The sequence below is a fragment of the Colias eurytheme genome, chromosome 3, assembly GCF_061535395.1.
Source record: "Colias eurytheme isolate Ceu_HAF_F1 chromosome 3, ilColEury1 Martin Lab GWU primary, whole genome shotgun sequence".
NCBI classification, from domain to species: Eukaryota; Metazoa; Arthropoda; class Insecta; order Lepidoptera; family Pieridae; genus Colias; species Colias eurytheme.
Window position 1 is genome coordinate 4,809,703 of NC_142982.1, and position 20,000 is coordinate 4,829,702.

Here is a 20,000-nt window from a genome sequence, read left to right on the forward strand (position 1 = left end):
TTATCCAGATTCCAGACCTTTTTTTTTGTTTGTATTTTAACCGAAGGTCCGAAGCGTATATTTTGTAATCCAACCAACGATTTCCTAAAATTCATTTACAACATTAGGGACTCGAACACAATAAAATCTTACTCAGACTGCACCCTGTTCTTTTATTGCATTGGTCGCTAAGGTCAATTTAAATATTATGAGAAAGCGAGGGATAATTTGGCGCTTCGCGGACCGTTTTGTAGCATCGTTTCTTTTCTAGTTACAACTTACAAGTAGATACCTTTTGACTGTGTATTATATTAGGTAGTATAATAATAACAATACTCGTAATAAGACTCGTAATATAACAAAATCACCATAGACATATTTTAAGTGTAAAATTAGATACATATTATTTTATTCTTCTCATTTTTAAAAACATAAAAGAAGTGATAGCATTTGTCAAATTTAACGCCATTATTCCAAATTTCAGTCTAATATTCATAAAAAATCCTTAAAAAATCGTTTTAAAATTCATGTATAGATAATATACCTATACAACAATAATCATAATTTTAACATAATTCATAAAATTAATGGACACAACAATATAACACCAAGATATGGTTTTTTCAAGAAAAATAATAAACTTAAGAATTTACTGTAGGTATTACAGTTTATGTTGTCCTCCAAGAGGACCACCTAAACCTTGTGGATGTGGATGTCCCTGTGCGACCCCAGGAGCAGGGCCAAAAATAACTCCCAATCCATGCTGCCGCCCCACAAGGATTCCTGCCAATCCATGCGTACCTCGCTTTCATAATGAAAAAGACTCCTGGAAGAAATACAGATTCCTCACGTTCTTTGTAGGATTTCCGCTTATTATTATTCAAGGGATTATTTGTGCCAATCACCATGTTCCAGAGAAAGGCGAATGTAGAGACTATGAATACATGCGTCTACGCTTTAAAAAATTCCCTTGGAGAGATGGTGTCAAGACACTTTTTCACAATGATCGTGTGAATCATTTACCAGGCGAATGTACCCCTCCCCCATTGGACTGTGACTAGAAACGAATAAAACATTTTTTCATATTAGTTACGTTGTTTATTTTCAGAAGTTTATACTATAATATTTCTTTAAAGTTACCGCTCATCAGCTATTGATAGTCTCTAAAAGATATGCGCACGCATATAATCGGAAAAGGGCGGGCGTCGGCGCGCTAGGGCGGGTCTAAGAAAGAAGGAATACTGCTGAATGGCGATCAATATTCCCGCTGACGTCAGTATAGCGTTGGCCGCTATTGGCCCTCCCGGCATTATTAAATAAACCTTCTGACAGAGTAGCGCGTGTTGTTGCGCCGCGGGCACAGCACCGCAGCACGCGGCGGGCCCGCGTACCGCTCGCGGCCGCCGCCGCACGCCATGGCCGACATGCCAGACCTATCGCACCTTACGCCCGAGGAGCGCGCCATCATCGAGGGCGTTATTATGCGGCAAAGACAAGAGGAACAACGCGAACATGAGATAATGAGGTGTGCACCAGTTGTCCATTGTCAACTCATCTTGTTTTAACTCAACTTTACCGATGAGGGAGGGACTAAATTCATTAACATATGTTACTTACTTTGGATAATCATGTGTAAGATATGACTTGATTCTACAATCAGCGTTATCCGATTCGAAAACATTTTCGTGTTTTAATAGACACATCTGTACCTATATCAGTTAAATGTACCTATAGGTGTATCTACAGCTACATTTTTATCGGGCTCAGACTACATGAACAGCGATAAACGATTATCGATTAAACGTAACCAGTATAATATTAGAAAGTGATTTTATACTTTTAATCTTCTTTTAATAGACTCCAACGTGAAACATAATAGTATCTCACTAGTCAAATTCCGTCCAATTACTATATATCTATAAATTATATTAAAATGACGCAGCACTGCATCAGTGTGCAATAAATTAAATTAAGTAAATCTTTTTTTCTTTTTTTAAACCGACACAGTGCCATCATGTATCTATTGGAACTGAAATTATTTATTATTTTGTGGATATGGGCGTTATGACGGAAATTATGGGTACAGTAGAAAATATTAATTATATACATGCAATTTAGAATGTAACAATGGGAATCTTCATAATGAATAAAATATTTAACCAAAAATTAGCAGTTTCTGCTGTCAGTAGCTGGGAGTAGATCTCAAGATCTGATTCTGACCTACTTACTGATTTTATGCGGTAACATAGTATTGAAATGCGCACACAAGTAATTTTTCAACAACTACGAGACATAGAGAGATGCAAACGGGATTGGATTAGATGCCTTCTTTTTTAGCTTCCTACAAGATTTATCGGCTTTTTGAATCCTCATTTGACCGAATTTCCCTTCGCGTCGCTTTATATTAGCTTCACCTGTATGTTTGTAACTCGGATTAATTTTTAATATCTATTATTTTGAATTAAATTCATTCTTTGGGAAGGTGACTGCGCAACTTAGTTAAAAGTCAGTCTTTGTTACAGTAATTCAAGTGACGACTATAAATTCCAATAATTAATATAATTACCAAACTACAACGATTATCTTATATATAAAAATGAATCGCAAAATGTGTTGGTAAGCGCATAACTCGAGAACGGCTAAACCGATTTCGATAATTCTTTTTTTATTATATTCCTTGAAGTACGAGGATGGTTTTTATGTAAGGTCAGGTGGGGTAAGAGGAACATATTTCATTTTCAGTAAAATATTTTGACTGCTAGGAACAACATTTATAGCTTTTTAAGATGTTTGAAACACACAGAACTTACCTTTATGTATTAGCTTCCCGTAGGCTAAATGTCATTACTCTAATAACAGTTCTTACGAAGATATTGACATTAATGTCAAGATTGAGTAATCGTTCCTCTTCCCCCTTACAAGGGGTAAGAGGGACAGTCATTGTATTTCCTAAGATTGGAGTTTGAATTAAAATATTCGTTGCTAAATGTTCGTTAATTTGTAGATAGAATGTCTTTGGTCAATATTAGATCTTAATGTCGATGAAATAAGGTATAATTTGGAATAAAAAACAAGAATACATCAATTCGGGGTAAGAGGGACATACAGGTTCGATCAGGGGTGGCAAACTAAAAAGAAGTCGACTAGTTATAATTCTATTTTTATTTAATCATACATAGTAATGGTAAACAGTCTGTCCCTAACTAGTTTTCCTAGTTAGTTACTCTTTAAAAATAACAATGGCACTATGTGATGAGATCAATATTGCGAATCAGTATTTTAATTCATCTATTAAGAACCTTCTCCTTTTTAAGAAGTCAGTTAAAAATATAAATGATCTTCTTGATCCTAAAGAAATTCTTTGGAATTTCTGGGATTTTGAGACAGGCGAACTTAGCGAAACTTGGCGAATAGTGGTGCTTGCATCACTGTGTTCCGGTTTGGTGGTGAGATGAGGCCCTGAAGTAATTACTGGCACAGGACTCAGGAGGCATAATCCTTTAGGCCGGCAACGCACTTGTGACTCCTCTGGAGTTGCGAATGTCCATGGGCGGCGGAAATCGCTTAACATCAGGTGATCCGTATGCTTGTTTGCCCGCCTATTAAATAAAAAAAAATATAAAAAAAACACATGAGCGAGAAATTTTTAGTTATAATTTAAAATTGTAATAGGTTCAGAACAGTCAGTCACTTCTTTTCATTTTATCCACATATAATTATAAATTAATCAAAATGTTGGTCACCCCTCACACGGGGGAAGAGAAACATATGTTCCTCTTTCACCGTCAATAGTGAGCCTCTTACCCCAGCTATTGTTTTTGAAGTCTAGGATTTTCAAGCGAAAGAAACTCACAATATTTAGTTGTTTCTTAACTAAAATGATTAATAAAAGAAATACTTACAGTTTTCTCCGTGTATCAGTATATTTAAAATATTTCTAGCACACTTTTATCACTAAAATATGGGTTCGCAAAAAAACGAGCCAACTTGGTGTTAGCCGAATTCGCAACTGTCAAATTTGTTTACATTTTTTGTGATGTCTGTGCTACGTAGCGACATCTACTCAAAACCGCTCAAACTAATTCGCCTTCACTTTTTTATCGACGGAAAGTACATAGTCATAAACGCTTCGGTTTACTAGTTATGGTCTCTAGGCCCTCTTCCCCCAGTGACCCTCTTACCCCACCTGACCTGAGAAAACGTAAATATGTACCACGGGCGAAGCCGGGACGGACCGCTAGTAATATATAAATTCATCTTTCTAAAATGGTTATAATTTTTTTGTCAATGCCAATCAATATAGTAAAAGGTAGTTTGGTACTTTGTTACTAAATTATAAATAAGTAGTTATTAATATTTTAAAGTATTTTAAAATGTGTTGAGTTGGATTAAATTGATTTTTATTTGATAAGAACGTAGTTTATTATACTTATGCATTTCAGAAAATTACAAGTAAAGAAGATCAAAAGTAAAAATAGGTTTATCAAACAAAACTTGTATTAATTGAAAGTGAAGCGAAATTAAAAATCAAGCCGCCTTTAAGATATGACAAAATTATAATCAATAATATAAAAAAAAGATTAATGTGTCTGATACACCAAAAATGGTGTGGGTACGTAATTGATTTCATCGTGATTCTCGATAAAGTAAAAATTTATCAAGATAATATATATGAAAGATTACAAAAAAAAATTGGTCAGACGCCTGCTGACGCCTTAAGACCATGAAACAACTAGGAGGTCAGTGAATAGGATTGGACAAATGATTTATCCAATGTGTTATGGTGCATTGACACTTTCGTATTCGGTATTCGTTTGGGTATTCGCGTTGAAAACAGCATATATTCGAACACAGATATTATAATACTACACTAGTACCTATTAGATACTAGAGTCTAGTAATTAGACAGATTCGGCGAAACATTCGTATACGAGTGTTGAAGCGAACCACTATCCATACATTTGTCTTCCCTATGATTACGTCTGGTCCAAATACGCGAAAAACAAGGTGAATAGTGCACTTGCTATAATTGTTTACCATTAAATATGGAATAAACGTTTCCCACTTACGCCAATGAAGACAATTTTTTTTTCTATCAATCAAACCCGAGGGAATTGGGTAGATAGTCATGATAATCATTTATTATGTAATTTTTTTCCCTATTCAGACGGAAACAAGACGAAGTAGCCGTTTTGGAGCAAACGATTCGTACAAGGAATGAGATGCAACGTGCAGCTGGCGTTGAGTTGGCTGCTACATGCCACATTTGCTTAAAAACGAAGTTTGCGGACGGTGTCGGTCACTCCTGCCACTACTGTCGCGTTCGATGCTGCGCTCGCTGCGGGGGAAAAGTTACTTTGCGATCTAACAAGGTCTGGTTCAGTGCATGCACAGTTCAATGTTAACTATTATTTCAGAAGTGAATAATCCGCTTCTGTCACATAAATTATTAAAATTAGTTAATAGGAATAATAGTATACTTATACACTTGGAATTGGATCTTCAACCTGGGACGGACAGCAAATAACAAAATACCATTCCTTTTTTTGGAAATAGTAGGTAAACTGATAGTAGAGAAATCTTTGTTAGCAAGGCATGATATACATCATATTAATTTATTTCGTTAAAGCCTAGTTAGATCTGTGTCATTTATATGCACTTGTAAATAACATTTTAATAATTAATATTTTATACAAAGTCATAAACTCTACCTCTTGTATTACAACATCACCTTACAGGTAATTTGGGTCTGTATTCTCTGTCGTAAAAAGCAAGAGCTCTTATCGAAAACCGGGCAATGGATTCACAAAAGTGCCGGTCAAGATTCCATGCTTTGGAGAATGGAGTCGGATATGAGAAATTTACCACCACAGGTAGATGCAACATTAGATAAAAGACCTAAACTTGAAAGAGCGCACAGTGCGGCAGAAAAAGAGAACCAACCGTTACAGAGATCTGGAAGCGCCCTCCGACGTCAGTACAGCCAACAAGAGGCGAAATGCTATGGGGAATTGGAGGGACTGTCGAGAACACATCCACACCTCGTCCATCCGAGACAAAAGCCTTACGGAATAGACGATCTAGGCGCACCGCTGCCACAATCGCAGTTGTTGCCACTGCCCCACGGAGCAGGCGTGCACCCGCCGCTGCCGCCTCGCTCCTCGTCCTCCGACGATGAAGTGCCAGAATGTGTTTCCGACGAAAACGACGAGTATCGCGATCGCGGTGAGTGAACCAACCCGCTTTCCATTCACCGTCCAAACCTCTCCGGATTGTCACGAATCCTTGCCAAGGGTTTTGTTCATCCTACACAACATTTCAATACATTTTACACTACAAATCAATTAGTAAACCATGCACAAAAACAATAAATACCAACTAAAATCACTCATAATCGTTCCTAACATTATGCAATTGTAAAGGTGTTCCGTGCGAGGTTTCCAATTTCAGTCAGTCCTTTCAGGCACTTTCAGGTAAAATATTATTTAATTTAAATAAAAAGGCCACATTTTATTTACATAAATCAATCTAGACATTGAACTTAGCGGTAAAATAGTGTTATTTATATTAAATCATTTACTTATAAAATCGTAGGTTTTTTACAAATTAGTTGCATCATTATACTTTATTATATTAGTTGTTATTTACAGATATAGACAGCTGTTTAGATCAGTTTAAAATGTAAGAAAAATGATTAGAATAACTAACTTGACAAATAGTTGGAGATACGCGCTTCGATTCAAGTTAATAGTAATTTATTGAATGGCTAACAGTCTTTTTGTCAAAGTCTAGCGCACAGCGCGTACGCGCCCGGTCTAGCCTAGAAGCGTAGAAGGGACGGGAAGGGACATTTGTAATAAATACATAAACTAAGATTTCAATTATGTATAATATTAGGTAGAAAACTGATGTAATAAAAGTAACTTTGGCCTATTCGGAAGCTAGTCTTAGTCACAAGAACGGACCCCATCCCGCCCCTTCACCACTGGCTCGTCTCGCCCACCCAAGAACATTCGCTGGTTACGTCAATGCCCGAGCCACCTAATCATCACCCCATCTACTGTTTACATTGCAGGTAATAAAGATAGGAGCTGCCCTGGTGGCGCAAGAAAACAGCGCCAAGCAATATTAGACGAGAAAATGAATAAATTTTTATCGGTGAGAAGATTTCTATCGGAACAATAATTTTGTTGTAATTACTGCTGAACGTTAGATGTTTGATACACAAATATTTTCCTTAATCGTTTTCGTCGTCTGATATGTACGTCTTTGGTCTACCATCTGTGGTCGCTGTTGATTCTCTAATTGCCCATACTTCTTCCATTTTCAAATGTCTGTTTAAATCGTTAATGTGGGTGAGGGCGCATTAAACCTTGGCATTACTACGTCTGTTGATTTGTATACTTCTCTAGAAATTATTTTAAAGCATATCTCAGTTTCCTGATATATTTAAAGTAACCAAAGTCTAATGCGCATTCATCTTAAAGTTGCTTAAATCAGATTCTTTGTTGTCAAATTAAATAAGAAATGTAATTTAAATGGCTATCATCGATTTACTTGTTGTTTCGTAATATAGTATCTAGTAATTAAAAAAAAATGAAATAAATTCAAAGATCTGGTTTGAGCAAAAGCATGTTGGGAGCGAAAAGAAGAGTGTAACATATGGTGACATGTAAAATGTTAGTTTTGGTGGAAGTGTATATTCGTTATGTTCGTATGTTTTTGTATGACTGGGATGATTTGTCACACTTTCCTTTCGCTTATGCATCAACACTGCTTCGATTGCATTATATTATTTGACGCTCAAAGGAACGCCATTGCCTCGTTTGAATACAAAATTACATTTTGTCTTATTCTGCAATTAGAATATAAATATGGCAAAACATAAAAGTAATCGGCTAACACTAAGCGATATTGGATCCGGGCGCGTACGGGCTCGCAAGACAAGGCGCAAGCCAAATTGGCGTGTAATCGCGATGCTATCCATATGATATCGTTCATAGGAGATCTAGAGGCGTGTGCTTCACTTCGAAACCCTCATCTTCGCTCCAACGTGGCTGCAAACAACTATTACAATTTAGCTAATCATTCGCCGGCCTCATACATACCCGAGGGGAGCGGAGTACTCGACACTGCCACAGTGCCTACCGGTGGACGTAGTTTTGACTCGGTCACAGATTGTCGGTGGCGCACGCGTGACGAAGGGGAGAGTTCGTACTTGCGTCCTTACGTGAGAGACGAAGCGCATACATCTGACCGGGCTGTATATAAAAGCGCCTATCTGTGGGAAGATTCTGTCGATAATAGAAGATTTACTGAAAGAAGAAAAAAAACTGTTAGATTCGATGGACACGAAGGGGCAGCGACGTTTCCCCGAGGAGGCCGGGACTCTTCAGTCGTCCCACACGATTGGGCCTCTTTGCGGTGGGAATCTGAAAGACAAACGAGTCAAGACTCTGCTACAAAAGATTCAGGCATCGACACGTCTAGCACTTTTACGTCCAGCGAAGATTCTAACAGGGGCGAGTGCCCTAAGGTACACTAAATGGCTACATTCTAGCTTGCTTTCACATAAAGTCTAAACAAAGTAAATACTTATCACAATTACGTTAATAGGAAAAGCTTCCTAAATCTCATCCACTTTTCTAAACAAAATTACTGGAAACAATACGTTATCCATATTATAATTTCTTACATACATGAGTTCATGAAAATTGTTCAATAGCATTGTAAATATGAACGTACCTCTGTTTGGCTGTGGCATGTTTGCATTACTCGGCATGACTGTTAACTTAATTGTGCGTTGCATATATGCTAGTATTGCTGTTTTCTGTAGACTTAACCTTCGATACTTTTACATCGTCGTCCATTTGTTATATCTTCTTTGTTTTCTGCAATAGTTTCCGTTAAACTGGCAAGTGTCTACGGATGGCACTCGCATGGTCGGTCACATGGTGCTACGGAAGAGCATAGTGGAAGGAAGCTCGCACTCGTCTGCGGCTATTCTCGGCTTGAAAGTCGTTGGTGGTAAAATGCTACCAGATGGCACAAGAGGAGCTATAGTGGAGAAGGTCAAAAAAGGATCTATTGCAGATTTAGAAGGACAGCTAAGAATAGGTTAATAAGTATTTCCATTTAATATTATAATCCTTTTAGTCAAATCAAAAAAATTATTCTAATCTAGGTCTAAGGCCAAGACTCACTTTGGGTCCCTGCGCCACTCTAGTAAGTAAGTAAATAAGGTCTAGCTTCAGCGGCTGGGCTCGCATTGAGTTCAGTGCTGTTCAAAGAAATTATTAGTTGATAAGGAATAGTTATTCAACATATATTTCTTTGAGTAGTCTCAATAACTTATTTTAGTACATATAGTATAGTAGAATAAATTCCCAATTCAATCAGTTATAGAAAACTTTTTTTTACCAGACTACTGGTAGGTAAGCGGTCCCTTACTACTAAAATTTAAAATATATTCGATATAATAATATCTTGATGGCTATTCTATTAAGAATAAATTTCTGGTGACCCATAAACAATTCACACATGTACTTCAATAGGCGATGAAGTGTTGCAATGGAACGGGGTTCCTTTACAAGGCCGAAGTGCTGACGATGTGGCAGCAGTGGTGGCTAACAGCAAACACGACACACATGTTGAGCTCGTCGTGTCTCGCCCTTTGGCTTCCGCTAGACTCCTTGCGCAACCTTGGAGAACCCATAAAGGTAACCGCCGTTCGGACTTATATTAGGTACACGTATTCATTTTGTAAGAATAACAGATTCTTCGTGAAAATATAACTTTCAATATTTTCACAAGGAATCGCAACAATTTATATTACATCACTTGCATGCAATGCATTTTTTTGCAATGTTCACTATCATTAAAAGTTGTGTCAATCGTTACTTGCTATCTGTGTTACACTGATTAAACATTTGTGATTAATTAAATCAATCAATTCATACTTATTGATTTTTAAAAAAGTTGGTAACAACATTCAGAAGGAATAAATATCTAATGTTCATGACACTATCCATATATAGAACCAGAGACGAAATACACAATATCAACATTAGATACCCCTAATATCACTGCCACACATACGATACGAATTAATTATGTACAATTTTAATTCTACTTTAGAAGTATACACGGAGGTTCTGGGTGGCGGCGAAAAGCCAAGCGTACTGGTGACGTCGCCCGGATCACCCGATGCACACGGCCGTCGACGGAACGCGAGACAAAACAATCATAGTGCTAATGTTGCTGGTCGAATACAGGTGAATATCATTTGATTTTTGACAATAAATGTATAAGTTATAGAATGACAATACTGTATGCAATAAATTCTAACAGAGAATAGAATCAAATTTTTACTCAATTATTAAAAATATGCTCTTACATGTTTTTTTCATCTACCAATTTTTTTTATTTGCTAGCTCAAAGTGTATTTCGACATATCGGCACTCCAACTTCTGGTCACAGTGGTATCAGCTAGTGGGCTAAGCCCTCGAACTGACGGTTCTCCACGGTGCCCTTATGCAAAAATTTTCCTCCTACCAGACAAGAGCGAAAAGAGCAAACGTAGAACCAAGACCCTTGCTAATACTTTGGAACCGAGATGGAATCAAACGTTCGTTTATTGTGGCATACGTATTTCGGATATTAAGAAGAGACGTTTGGAGGTAAAAATATTTTAGAACTGTAATTTTAAAATGTATAACTGAGCCGGTTTTTTTTTATTTATTTATTGTGTCTTTATTTTATAGGTTACAGTTTGGGATTTAAATCGTTATGGACCAAATGACTTCCTTGGAGAAGTTCTTTTAGACCTTGACAGTATGGTGATGAATCATGAACCAAATTGGTACAAATTGAAACCGCATGATGAATTCGCTGGGTTTGGTGTAAGTATTTATTATTTAAACAATAGAAATGCAATTAAAGCCCTTGATTAGAAATACAATTTTCAGATTAAATCAGAGTTTAAAAATGATGTTTTGATCAAAAGCATGAATTTTGCAGGAAAGCCGGACAAATATAGTATAGTTATTGCTTTGTTTTATCTTTTAAATACTTTATTATTTCTGTTCTTTGTATGTAAGTTAATTGTATAAAAAACAGAGGTACCGTGAAGACGAGGCGGATGGAGAGCACCTATCGCCACCATCCACATCTACTTCGCGACTTTCTGACTCGGACACTCCCAGTGAATGCGACCTGCGGAGGCATCACTCCTTGTCTAGTCTGGCTTCAAGCTCTAGTCCACCTCCACCAAATGAGGTAAGAACTCTCTAATGCTTATATAATTTGCAACTTTAGACTAGACCTTAATTGATAAGATTACAACTTAAAATTAGTCTTATTTTAGGATATCCACCTTTAAATGGTACCGGCATGGCAATATCTTATCTTCAAGTTATTGCATTTGTAAAAAAGCTATTATAGTCATTTTATATTCCAAGAAAGATTCTTATGTATTTATTCAACCACAGATCGATGGCACTCGTTACAGCAGACGGGATATGTCCCCGGCCGGACGAGTGCGCACTGCTGGTATGGCCAGAGAAAGGGTAAGTTACTCGATCTTATTAACATTTAGTACTACAAAATAAGAAAATCGGAAAAAAAAATTGTGACAGAAGTCATACCACGACGTTATCTGTTATTTTATTATTTTACAATCTACTTCTCTCTATGCACATTGAGATATGTGGAATTTCATACTATGTCATTTATAATAGCAATTAAAATTGTACGAAACGAAAAAACAGGCCTTTCTACATCAGAGAAAATTGTACAGTGTTATATTATGCAGGGTCCTGGATACGTAGCGCGGTCGCAATCCGCGGCCGGCGGGCGGAGCGTGTCGCCGCGCCGCTCGCTCTCGCCGCCCAACGACAGGGACGCTTACCGCTATACAGGTCTTCCATGAACTTTTCCAATACCACCTAACTCTAAGCCTCGAGTACGAAACTTGACTAAATAATTCAAGGTTTAAACGCATATAAATGTAGAAAAACAGTGCTAATGAAAATGTGACTTAATAAGATGTAGATTTCGTATAAGCGATACTTTGTATGATTAATTTCAGAAATCAACACGACTTAACAATATTGTTACGATAGAAACATACGCTCAAAGCGTCGCTTCTACAGAAATTGTGAATTTCTCCAGCGATTTAGCTGGACTGTATAAGAGCGGGCACTGACCCCGCACGGAACACTCAAGAATTAAACTTGTCGCGTTCATCACCACTTTACTCTCACCTACTATTTAATCTTCCTTCACATTTTTTATTTCACATTTGTTCCGTCCTTTTCCTAACCTAATGTAAGCACGCTATTGACTCATTTTTATATTATCTCGTAGCCATAATCTTATGATTTTTAATATTTTTATTTTAGCGATACCATAAATTTAAATATTTTGAAACTGCATGTCATTTCAATCAGCTATCCGATTTCTATTTCAACGGTAACCTTCGTAAGTTTGTTTCAATTTTTTATTTTACATAACTTTTAAATAATACTCTCAAAACTATGCTCTACTCATATTAATTTCATATTGTCGCCATAGACCTTGTGAAACTCTGTTAAAAATTAGTTTCCGCCAATGATAATGAGCAGTCGTAGCATATAAAATAGCTTTAATTTGAATTAAATCACAAATATTTAGATTACAAGTAACATAAGTGAATAATTTAAATTTAAACGTAGTATGTGAAGATCGGGGTGATGGCGCACGGTTTCCGACTCATGCTTATGCACCTCGGTTTCAATCTCGCTCTGCAACCGCGACACCTACGACCAGCCCAAAGAAACGGCAGCTCCCACAGATTCCTCATCAGGTACTTATATCTACAAATCGATCTTTAGTCTTTATATGACTCGATGAGATAATACATGACTGAATGGTTTAAAACAGAATACACAAAGGGCGATGCGAGCACAGGTGTCGGCGGATCTCGAAGAACGTAAGTGGATCGCCCCGCATCATATTGGCGCCACACTCACCTACCGCAGCACGCCACAAGGTCAATACACCAACACTCATACATCATACTTACACCATACACAGATGTTTCAGTAGGAATTGCTAAGTGTCGTTACGGAAGAATCGCGAAATATAAAATGACTCATTTACTTAAATTAAAAAATGAATTCATGTGACACTTTAGATTCTAGGATATAAAAAAATAGATAAGAACAATTGTTTTGGATTCAATCTTCATAATCCTTCATCGTTTACCACATCATATTAAATGTGTATAACATTTCAGTATCTGTGTAACTAATGAAGTAATGAAAGTAACAAAGTAGGTACATACTAAACGTGACACCATAACAAAAGCTTCGCTTTTGTAGTGTTAGTGTATAGTTGATTAGAACATAATATATTATAAGTAACAATTCTTCCAGGATATATTATCTCTAATAATAGAGCTTCTTCTTAGTAATAATTGTTGTCCATACATGTCTTAATAATCCTTACTAAGATTTCAATCCATAATATGTAAATAGCCCATGAAGAACTAAGTAGCCAAAAACAATTAAAGTATCGAGGCAGCATAAGCGATAGGGCGTATAATGTACACAATCGCTTAGGTTGGGAAAGGCACTACGCAGGGCTCTCGGACTCGGAGCTGGCGTCGCGCGGCGGCGGCTGGGCGCCTCGCCGCCGGCTGTCGCCCGACGCGGCCGCCGGCGACTCCGACATCGAGTCCGTCGCGTCCGTCACGTCCAGCGCGTTCAGCACGCAGTCCGAGCGACCGCGCCCCACGCGCATGTTAAGGTAACGTCTTTAACTTAGCGTCTTTAGTTAGCTCACTATTCGTTCCGAACGCGTGAAACGTTATGGCTTCTTGTAGACATGTATTAGCATCTAAATGCAGTGTGGAACAATAGAATAACACTCGCATTATCAACTTTGACGATGCTATTTTTTTTTCAAATCACACAATATTTCAATTTGATATATGTAAATACGAATGGATAATTTTATAATCATAATGTATAGGACCACTTAAAAATGGCAATGATTTCTTGTAAATTTTGTATATTTATTACTTACAAACCATATCTATTTATATAGAGTAGTAATTACTGCATGCACATTACAATTTTGTCTCAAATGAGATCTCAACTAAGTGTTTTATTTTTTGTTTGAAATTTGCGATTCATCATAATTGACTTATTATAATACCCTTATTTCTGCATGTTAACATTCATTTCGTGTATAATTTTACAGCCGCAAACGGATCTTTCGTCCTATTATTAAATCCTCTTCTTGTGATAGCTTCATTACAGATACCTTCATATCACCTACTATCCCCTTCCGATCCATTTACAGCCCTTGGAGTACCTTGACTAGTAGAAAGTACGTACCCGATTTTGATAGACTCAATAATCCTTATTCATCTATAACAAGAAGACAATTTAATCATCGCCTATACCCAGCACTACAACGTAGCCATTCAATAGGTGCTAGTTTAAAAGATAGCTTTAAAGCCTATGAAAGCATATTAAAAGACCCTAAATACGATGAAAAATATAATGAATACAGTAAATGTTACGTCGGTAATCTTTTTAACAAGAATCATATAAAATATCCCAATTTTACAATTCTCCCTGATATTGGAAAGGTAGTTAAATCTTCTCTGAGTTCCTATTTTGATAAACCTTACAGCAGATTACGGGACTATTCAAGCTCTATAATTGATCGTAAATTATTAAAGGATTATCACGTTGAGCATAAGGTAAAAAATGGATATGGAAGTCATAAAAAGAGAAATTTACGAATGCTTAAACATTTACGAGGTTCTTTTAATTTTCAATCATTTGATGAAGATCCGTATTTCACACAAGATGTATTACCTACTATTGCTGACGAGTTAACTGAGGATATGTATTCGGACCATTTTCATGGATACGGTAGTGATTCTAGTTTAGCCACAATGATACACGTCAATGTAGACAAACCAAAAGCTAACATTTTAGAGCACGATTTAAGCGAAAATTCATACATAGCAAAGACAGATAGCTTACCAAAAAAGTGTTTATCTCTTGATCTTGGCAGAATAAATGGAACAAGGTATAATAAACACAAGGCATTATACAGAGAATACTTCAATAGTGTCGATATAAGTCCAAATTCAGAAATGTATGATCATCTTAATTTTACCTTAGGAAACGAGGACATCGGTTATAGGGATATATATGATCAATTACTTTATAGTAAATTGTCGCCTACGACGGCTAAACCAGTAACACCTGATGATATTATAGACTTATACGAGAATATTTCCAAATGTAACATTTTTGACATTAGTCCAAATGTCAGGGATGATATGGTACCGGCTAAGAAATCAAACTTTAAAAAGCGGGCAAACATAGTATGTATAAACGAAATTCCCACCGTACAGGAGTTTTACTCGCCTGACTCCCTTTCTCCCTTTCCAAGTCCAGATTATGAACCATACAAAGAACCTGTAAGATCAGAATCAAAGCATGCTCGCAATTCATCATATGTAAAACACGAAGTAGAAAAGTATAATCGTACTAGAGCTAATTCGTTCTCTACAATTTATTCCCCACATCACGGCTCACCTCACCGCGCGCTCGCTCCTGTTGATTCGCACTCGCCTCCAAATGTCACCAACGCAACGGAAAAAACTAATAACAACCAACCGACTACAAAACAACGTCAAGATAATGTGGATGACACCCAATGTACGACGAATGCAAATAATAAACGGAAGAAACTTGTTGAAATGGGATCTCAAAGCAGCAATGATTATGGAGGTAGAGAAAATGGTCGACATAACAACCAGCCTCCTACTTTGGAAAGGCGAGAGTCAAGACGCGGACAATTTACGAGAAGTCTAAGCAATACTGATGCGCCTGACGAAAAAGCAGGTAAAATATGATAAATTCTTATTTGTAGAATTATCGCACTAAATTAGGATGTATAAAACGTTTCAAATTTATTTTCTAGATGGCAGTCTTAGTGATACGGCCCTTGGTGCTACTTCTGAAAACGAGCCTGCTAGCGACGATACTTTGTTGAAAGCAGAACCAAGAGACTATTTTGGTCCGGGTATGGGCAAGAAAAGCAATTCCACATCTCAACTATCCGCCACAGGTGACATGCTTTCTTTTTGTCGATTTGTTTTCTTCTTTCTCTTTTCTTGTTTACCTGTTCCGTTAATATAACAATTAAACTGTCAAGTTCTTCATAATACATAAGTAAATTAATCATGTACTTACAAAATATCGACAGGACGGAAAAGAAGGTTAGGTTTTGGTAAACGCGGAAAAAATTCGTTTACTGTTCAACGCAGTGAAGAAGTTGTCCCCGGTGAGTTGAGGGGAGGCACTGGAGTGTCCCGGGCCTCCTCAGCCTCCAGTGAAAACGACGATGACAGGTTGGCATTTGTAATAATGCCAACATTGACACAATAGTGAAGTTTTACGTGGCGGTAGATTTATCGATTGAATCGGCGGTCGATTGAATTAAGATCGACGCCTGATAACTTACATTATAAGGGGAAACTTTCTCAAAATACAGCATGCCACATGCATCCATCGAAACATTTTGTGTGCGCCATGTCGCTTTGTAAAATCAGCTACGTAGTGCTTTTAGTGGTAAAAAAGTAATTTAAAAAAGTAGATACCTAGTTAAACAATCGATATAATTTTAACGATAATGTTGCAATGAGAAGCTGCCTCGTATTTAGGCAGAACCGCCATTATTATTTGCACATCGTAGCAGGCGTTGATTTCTAATCCAGCAAATAGAGCAACATTTTTAATTAAATTAATACAATTATTTTAACATCATGAATAGTAAGGTGATTTAATTGAAAACTATCCCAAGTTCCCAAATATAAATGCATTGTGTAAATGGAACGCAATATGTGTGCGGGTACTGAATGTTTTGTGTTGGCATCCCGCCGCTCGGTTGCGCGCTTACCGCGTAGAAGGCGGGGCCGGCGCGCGGCGCAAGCGCTCCAGCAACGTGGTGACCAGCTTCAAGCGCTCGCACGAGGTGTCCTCCAGCCTCGTCTCCATATGTAGCTCGGAGGGATCCTCGTAAGTCGCCTCGTCCGCTCCGTTCCGTGCAGACGATCTCTTACTTTGTGCTCATCGATGTTGCTCGACGTCTTCTACTTTACCCTCTTTATGCCTTCGTCTTTTACGCATGTTGCCATGTATCGGTGTTTTTACTTCTACATTTGTATTTTTATCGCACGAGCCTCTCGCTATACGCATAGGCAGTACACCTTGGAAGTTACTTTGCGCGTTAAAAGGTACAGTGACGGTTCGCTTTCGACAATTTTATGTGTTCTGAGTGAGAGTTGTATAATTGCTTAATGTTCCGTATGCACGATTGTGATTGGTCAATTTTAAATGAACGGCTTTTTACAGACTTCGCACTTCAAATAACATCATTAATCTCATACACTCTATACATGAAAACAATATATGTTAAGATATGCATGCTCCAACCGTTACCTCACTTTAGATTTCTGTATTATCTGTAGCAATATGAAACATAAGGGGATTTAGGTAAGTCAAATCATGCAATTTGCTTATCACCTATTTAAAAAGAATTCCGATGGAACTAATAATAACTTTTTGTCTTACTTTATCCTCAACCAATCTTTCATTTTTTCACTTATCTTTTCAATCCCAGGGCCAAATATTATAATTAATATAACAACAAATATTTAATTAATATTATATTAAATATAGAAAATATTCCATGTTTGAACTTAAATATTTGCGCCCCTCTCCTTGTGTCTCATATAAAAACAGGAACTATTTCTTATTACTTTGAACTACCGCCCTCTTCATCACTATTGTATCAATGTTGTTTATTCGTATAATAATTACTTTGTACCCTACGTACATTTCCCGTAGTTAATAGAATAGACCAACAGTAAAAACTTCTTGCTTTTAACTCGACCTTCAATAAGAACACTATCAGAAATAAATGAATACATAATAAAAAGCTGTAAGTGTCAATTTACCCCTTAATATTCTAGCTTTCCTATTTTCTCTGTGAATCTGTGTGTCCTCTGAATGAATATTTCTCAATAGTTATATTATCAATAGTTTTGAATCTATTCATTAATTTGTAAATAATCGCAGATGGTCTCCCGGAATGCGGGGATCCAGTTCATCGGATGGAGGTGGTCTGTCAGACTTCATAGACGGTCTGGGGCCGGGCCAACTTGTCGGACGACAGTTACTGGGCGCGCCGACGTTGGGCGACGTGCAACTGTCTATGTGCTATCAAAAGGGCTTCCTCGAGGTAATTTTGTGAATAAGAAATATTTGTTCTTTTTTCAATCCAGACATTTCTTACATTCTCAAAAAATATTATTTTTAAACAATATTTAAACATGATTTTAACAAATAATTCGTACATCTTCTTTTATAAAATGTATTTATAGTTGGAAACATATTTTTTCAAAGCAAACATTACAACATTTTTCTTATATTCTGCTTATTCACGAGACGGTTAATTTGACTGTTTCTTCACTGTTTATCTCAACTTTTGGTGATTTTTATTCAAAATCATCTTCGAAAGCGAAAAGCTTCGGATTTTATTCCTTTACTTTCCACCTCGCCACATATTTTCACGTAATCCAATTCTTCAATCTTAGGTCGAAGTGATCCGCGCTCGCGGGCTACAAGCGCGGCAAGGCAGCCGCACGTTACCCGCGCCCTACGTCAAGGTGTACCTGGTGAGCGGCAAGCGCTGTATCGCCAAGGCTAAGACCAACACTGCGCGGAGAACCCTCGACCCACTGTACCAGCAGCCGCTCACGTTCCGCGAGAACTTCAAGGGTTGCATTTTGCAAGTGAGTGCCTTTTGCGCGGGATTTAGCAATGTTTGTGTTTTGGTTCGACAAGTGCTGTATCTCCAAATCCAAGACTAACACCGCGCGACGGACACTCGACCCACTGTACCCACAGACGCTCACGTTCCGTGAGAACTTCAAGGGGTGCATTTTGCAAGTGAGTGCCTTTTGCACCTTTTCTTTTGACGTGATAACGTCTTATAATTCGATAGAGCCGGCTGCACGCACGAAAAAACATGACTCATGCGGCGTTACCTCGCTCTGAGGCGTTCCATGAAAGGCTTGAAGTGCAAGCGAGAGCGCGGAACGAGCGACAAAGAAGCACAATCGGACGTTGTCACGTTCAACGATCGTCAGTAAACCGACTTTACAGACAACCAATTTTTAACATTAAAATGTGCATGTAGTAATGTTTCTTCTGCATCTTATTAATGTAATTTTTTCGAAAAATTTTGCGTTTGCAGTAAAGTAAAAAGAAATCCCTAATGACACAAGATCTTTAATAAACACAAAAATCACAATCGTAGGTTTGACTCAAGTTCAACTTAAAAAATCCCATAGGTCTTCAGTGTTAATCATACAAACAATAACAGTAAATGTAAATTGTGTTATAGGTCACTGTATGGGGCGATTACGGCCGCATAGAAGGCAAAAAGGTGTTCATGGGTGTGGCCCAAATTATGTTAGATGATCTCAATTTATCCAACATTGTCATTGGATGGTACAAACTCTTCGGAACAACGTCTTTGGTAAGTAACGTATAAAATTATTATAGTAATATTTAAATTTGGTTAAGTAAATATATATTAAATGCAATTTTATTTGTTTCAGTAACTGTGGTTCATCGCTGACGTGCTGTCGGTGAACAATATCAATAAAAATATTAAAACGATATATAAAGTTGTCCAAATAATACATCTAGTGATACTGCTTTAATATTATTATAAACTGCAAAAATATGTCACGAACATAGGAAATTTTCTATAAAACGAAAGTTGTAATTGTAATTTTTTAATTTGTTTTCCTTTCGGAATGCCTACCAGAGTTATAAATAGTTAGCATTTTATAGCAAGGGAAATGTATAGTGTACTCGATAATGTAATTAAGTATTAAAAGCCAAATGCGAACGTGTGTGTATTATTTACATATCCCAAAT

The 20,000-nt window shown here is 37.2% G+C and overlaps 2 protein-coding genes across 7 annotated transcripts in view; one reads left to right on the top strand and one right to left on the bottom strand.

The window, feature by feature from the left end:
* Nucleotides 1–20,000, bottom strand: part of LOC149909522 (S-formylglutathione hydrolase) — a 120,820-nt gene that overhangs the window by 55,189 nt on the left and 45,631 nt on the right. The gene's annotated exons all lie outside the window — the stretch shown is intronic.
* On the top strand, nt 1,326–19,971 carry Rim (Rab3 interacting molecule). Of its 6 annotated transcripts, none has more exons than XM_090119553.1 (22): nt 1,326–1,504; nt 5,147–5,351; nt 5,718–6,204; nt 7,055–7,137; nt 8,880–9,096; nt 9,534–9,698; nt 10,117–10,253; nt 10,413–10,658; nt 10,743–10,880; nt 11,098–11,256; nt 11,469–11,546; nt 11,792–11,897; nt 12,693–12,823; nt 12,901–13,009; nt 13,581–13,767; nt 15,763–15,890; nt 15,970–16,116; nt 16,255–16,399; nt 18,129–18,291; nt 18,647–18,844; nt 19,459–19,593; nt 19,676–19,971. In XM_090119553.1, exons 1-22 carry the CDS (start codon nt 1,395–1,397, stop codon nt 19,676–19,678), a joined length of 3,477 nt encoding a protein of 1,158 aa, XP_089975679.1. In that variant the 5' UTR covers nt 1,326–1,394; the 3' UTR covers nt 19,679–19,971. The 6 variants fall into 6 exon arrangements, 5 of the variants coding, with proteins under 5 accessions (XP_089975679.1, XP_089975675.1, XP_089975676.1 ...); XM_090119549.1 differs by lacking the exon at nt 7,055–7,137 and adding an exon at nt 7,983–8,515; XM_090119550.1 differs by lacking the exons at nt 7,055–7,137; nt 16,255–16,399 and adding exons at nt 7,983–8,515; nt 16,955–17,066.

What these genes read in the sequence shown, in the direction of transcription:
- Rim (XM_090119549.1), top strand. Translation starts at nt 1,395, where the DNA reads ATGGCCGACATGCCAGACCTATCGCACCTTACGCCCGAGGAGCGCGCC. An exon ending in TCCCACAGATTCCTCATCAG is followed by an intron (nt 12,824 to 12,900) that starts GTACTTATATCT and finishes GGTTTAAAACAG; the next exon opens with AATACACAAAGGGCGATGCG. An exon ending in TGCGCCTGACGAAAAAGCAG is followed by an intron (nt 15,891 to 15,969) that starts GTAAAATATGAT and finishes TTTATTTTCTAG; the next exon opens with ATGGCAGTCTTAGTGATACG.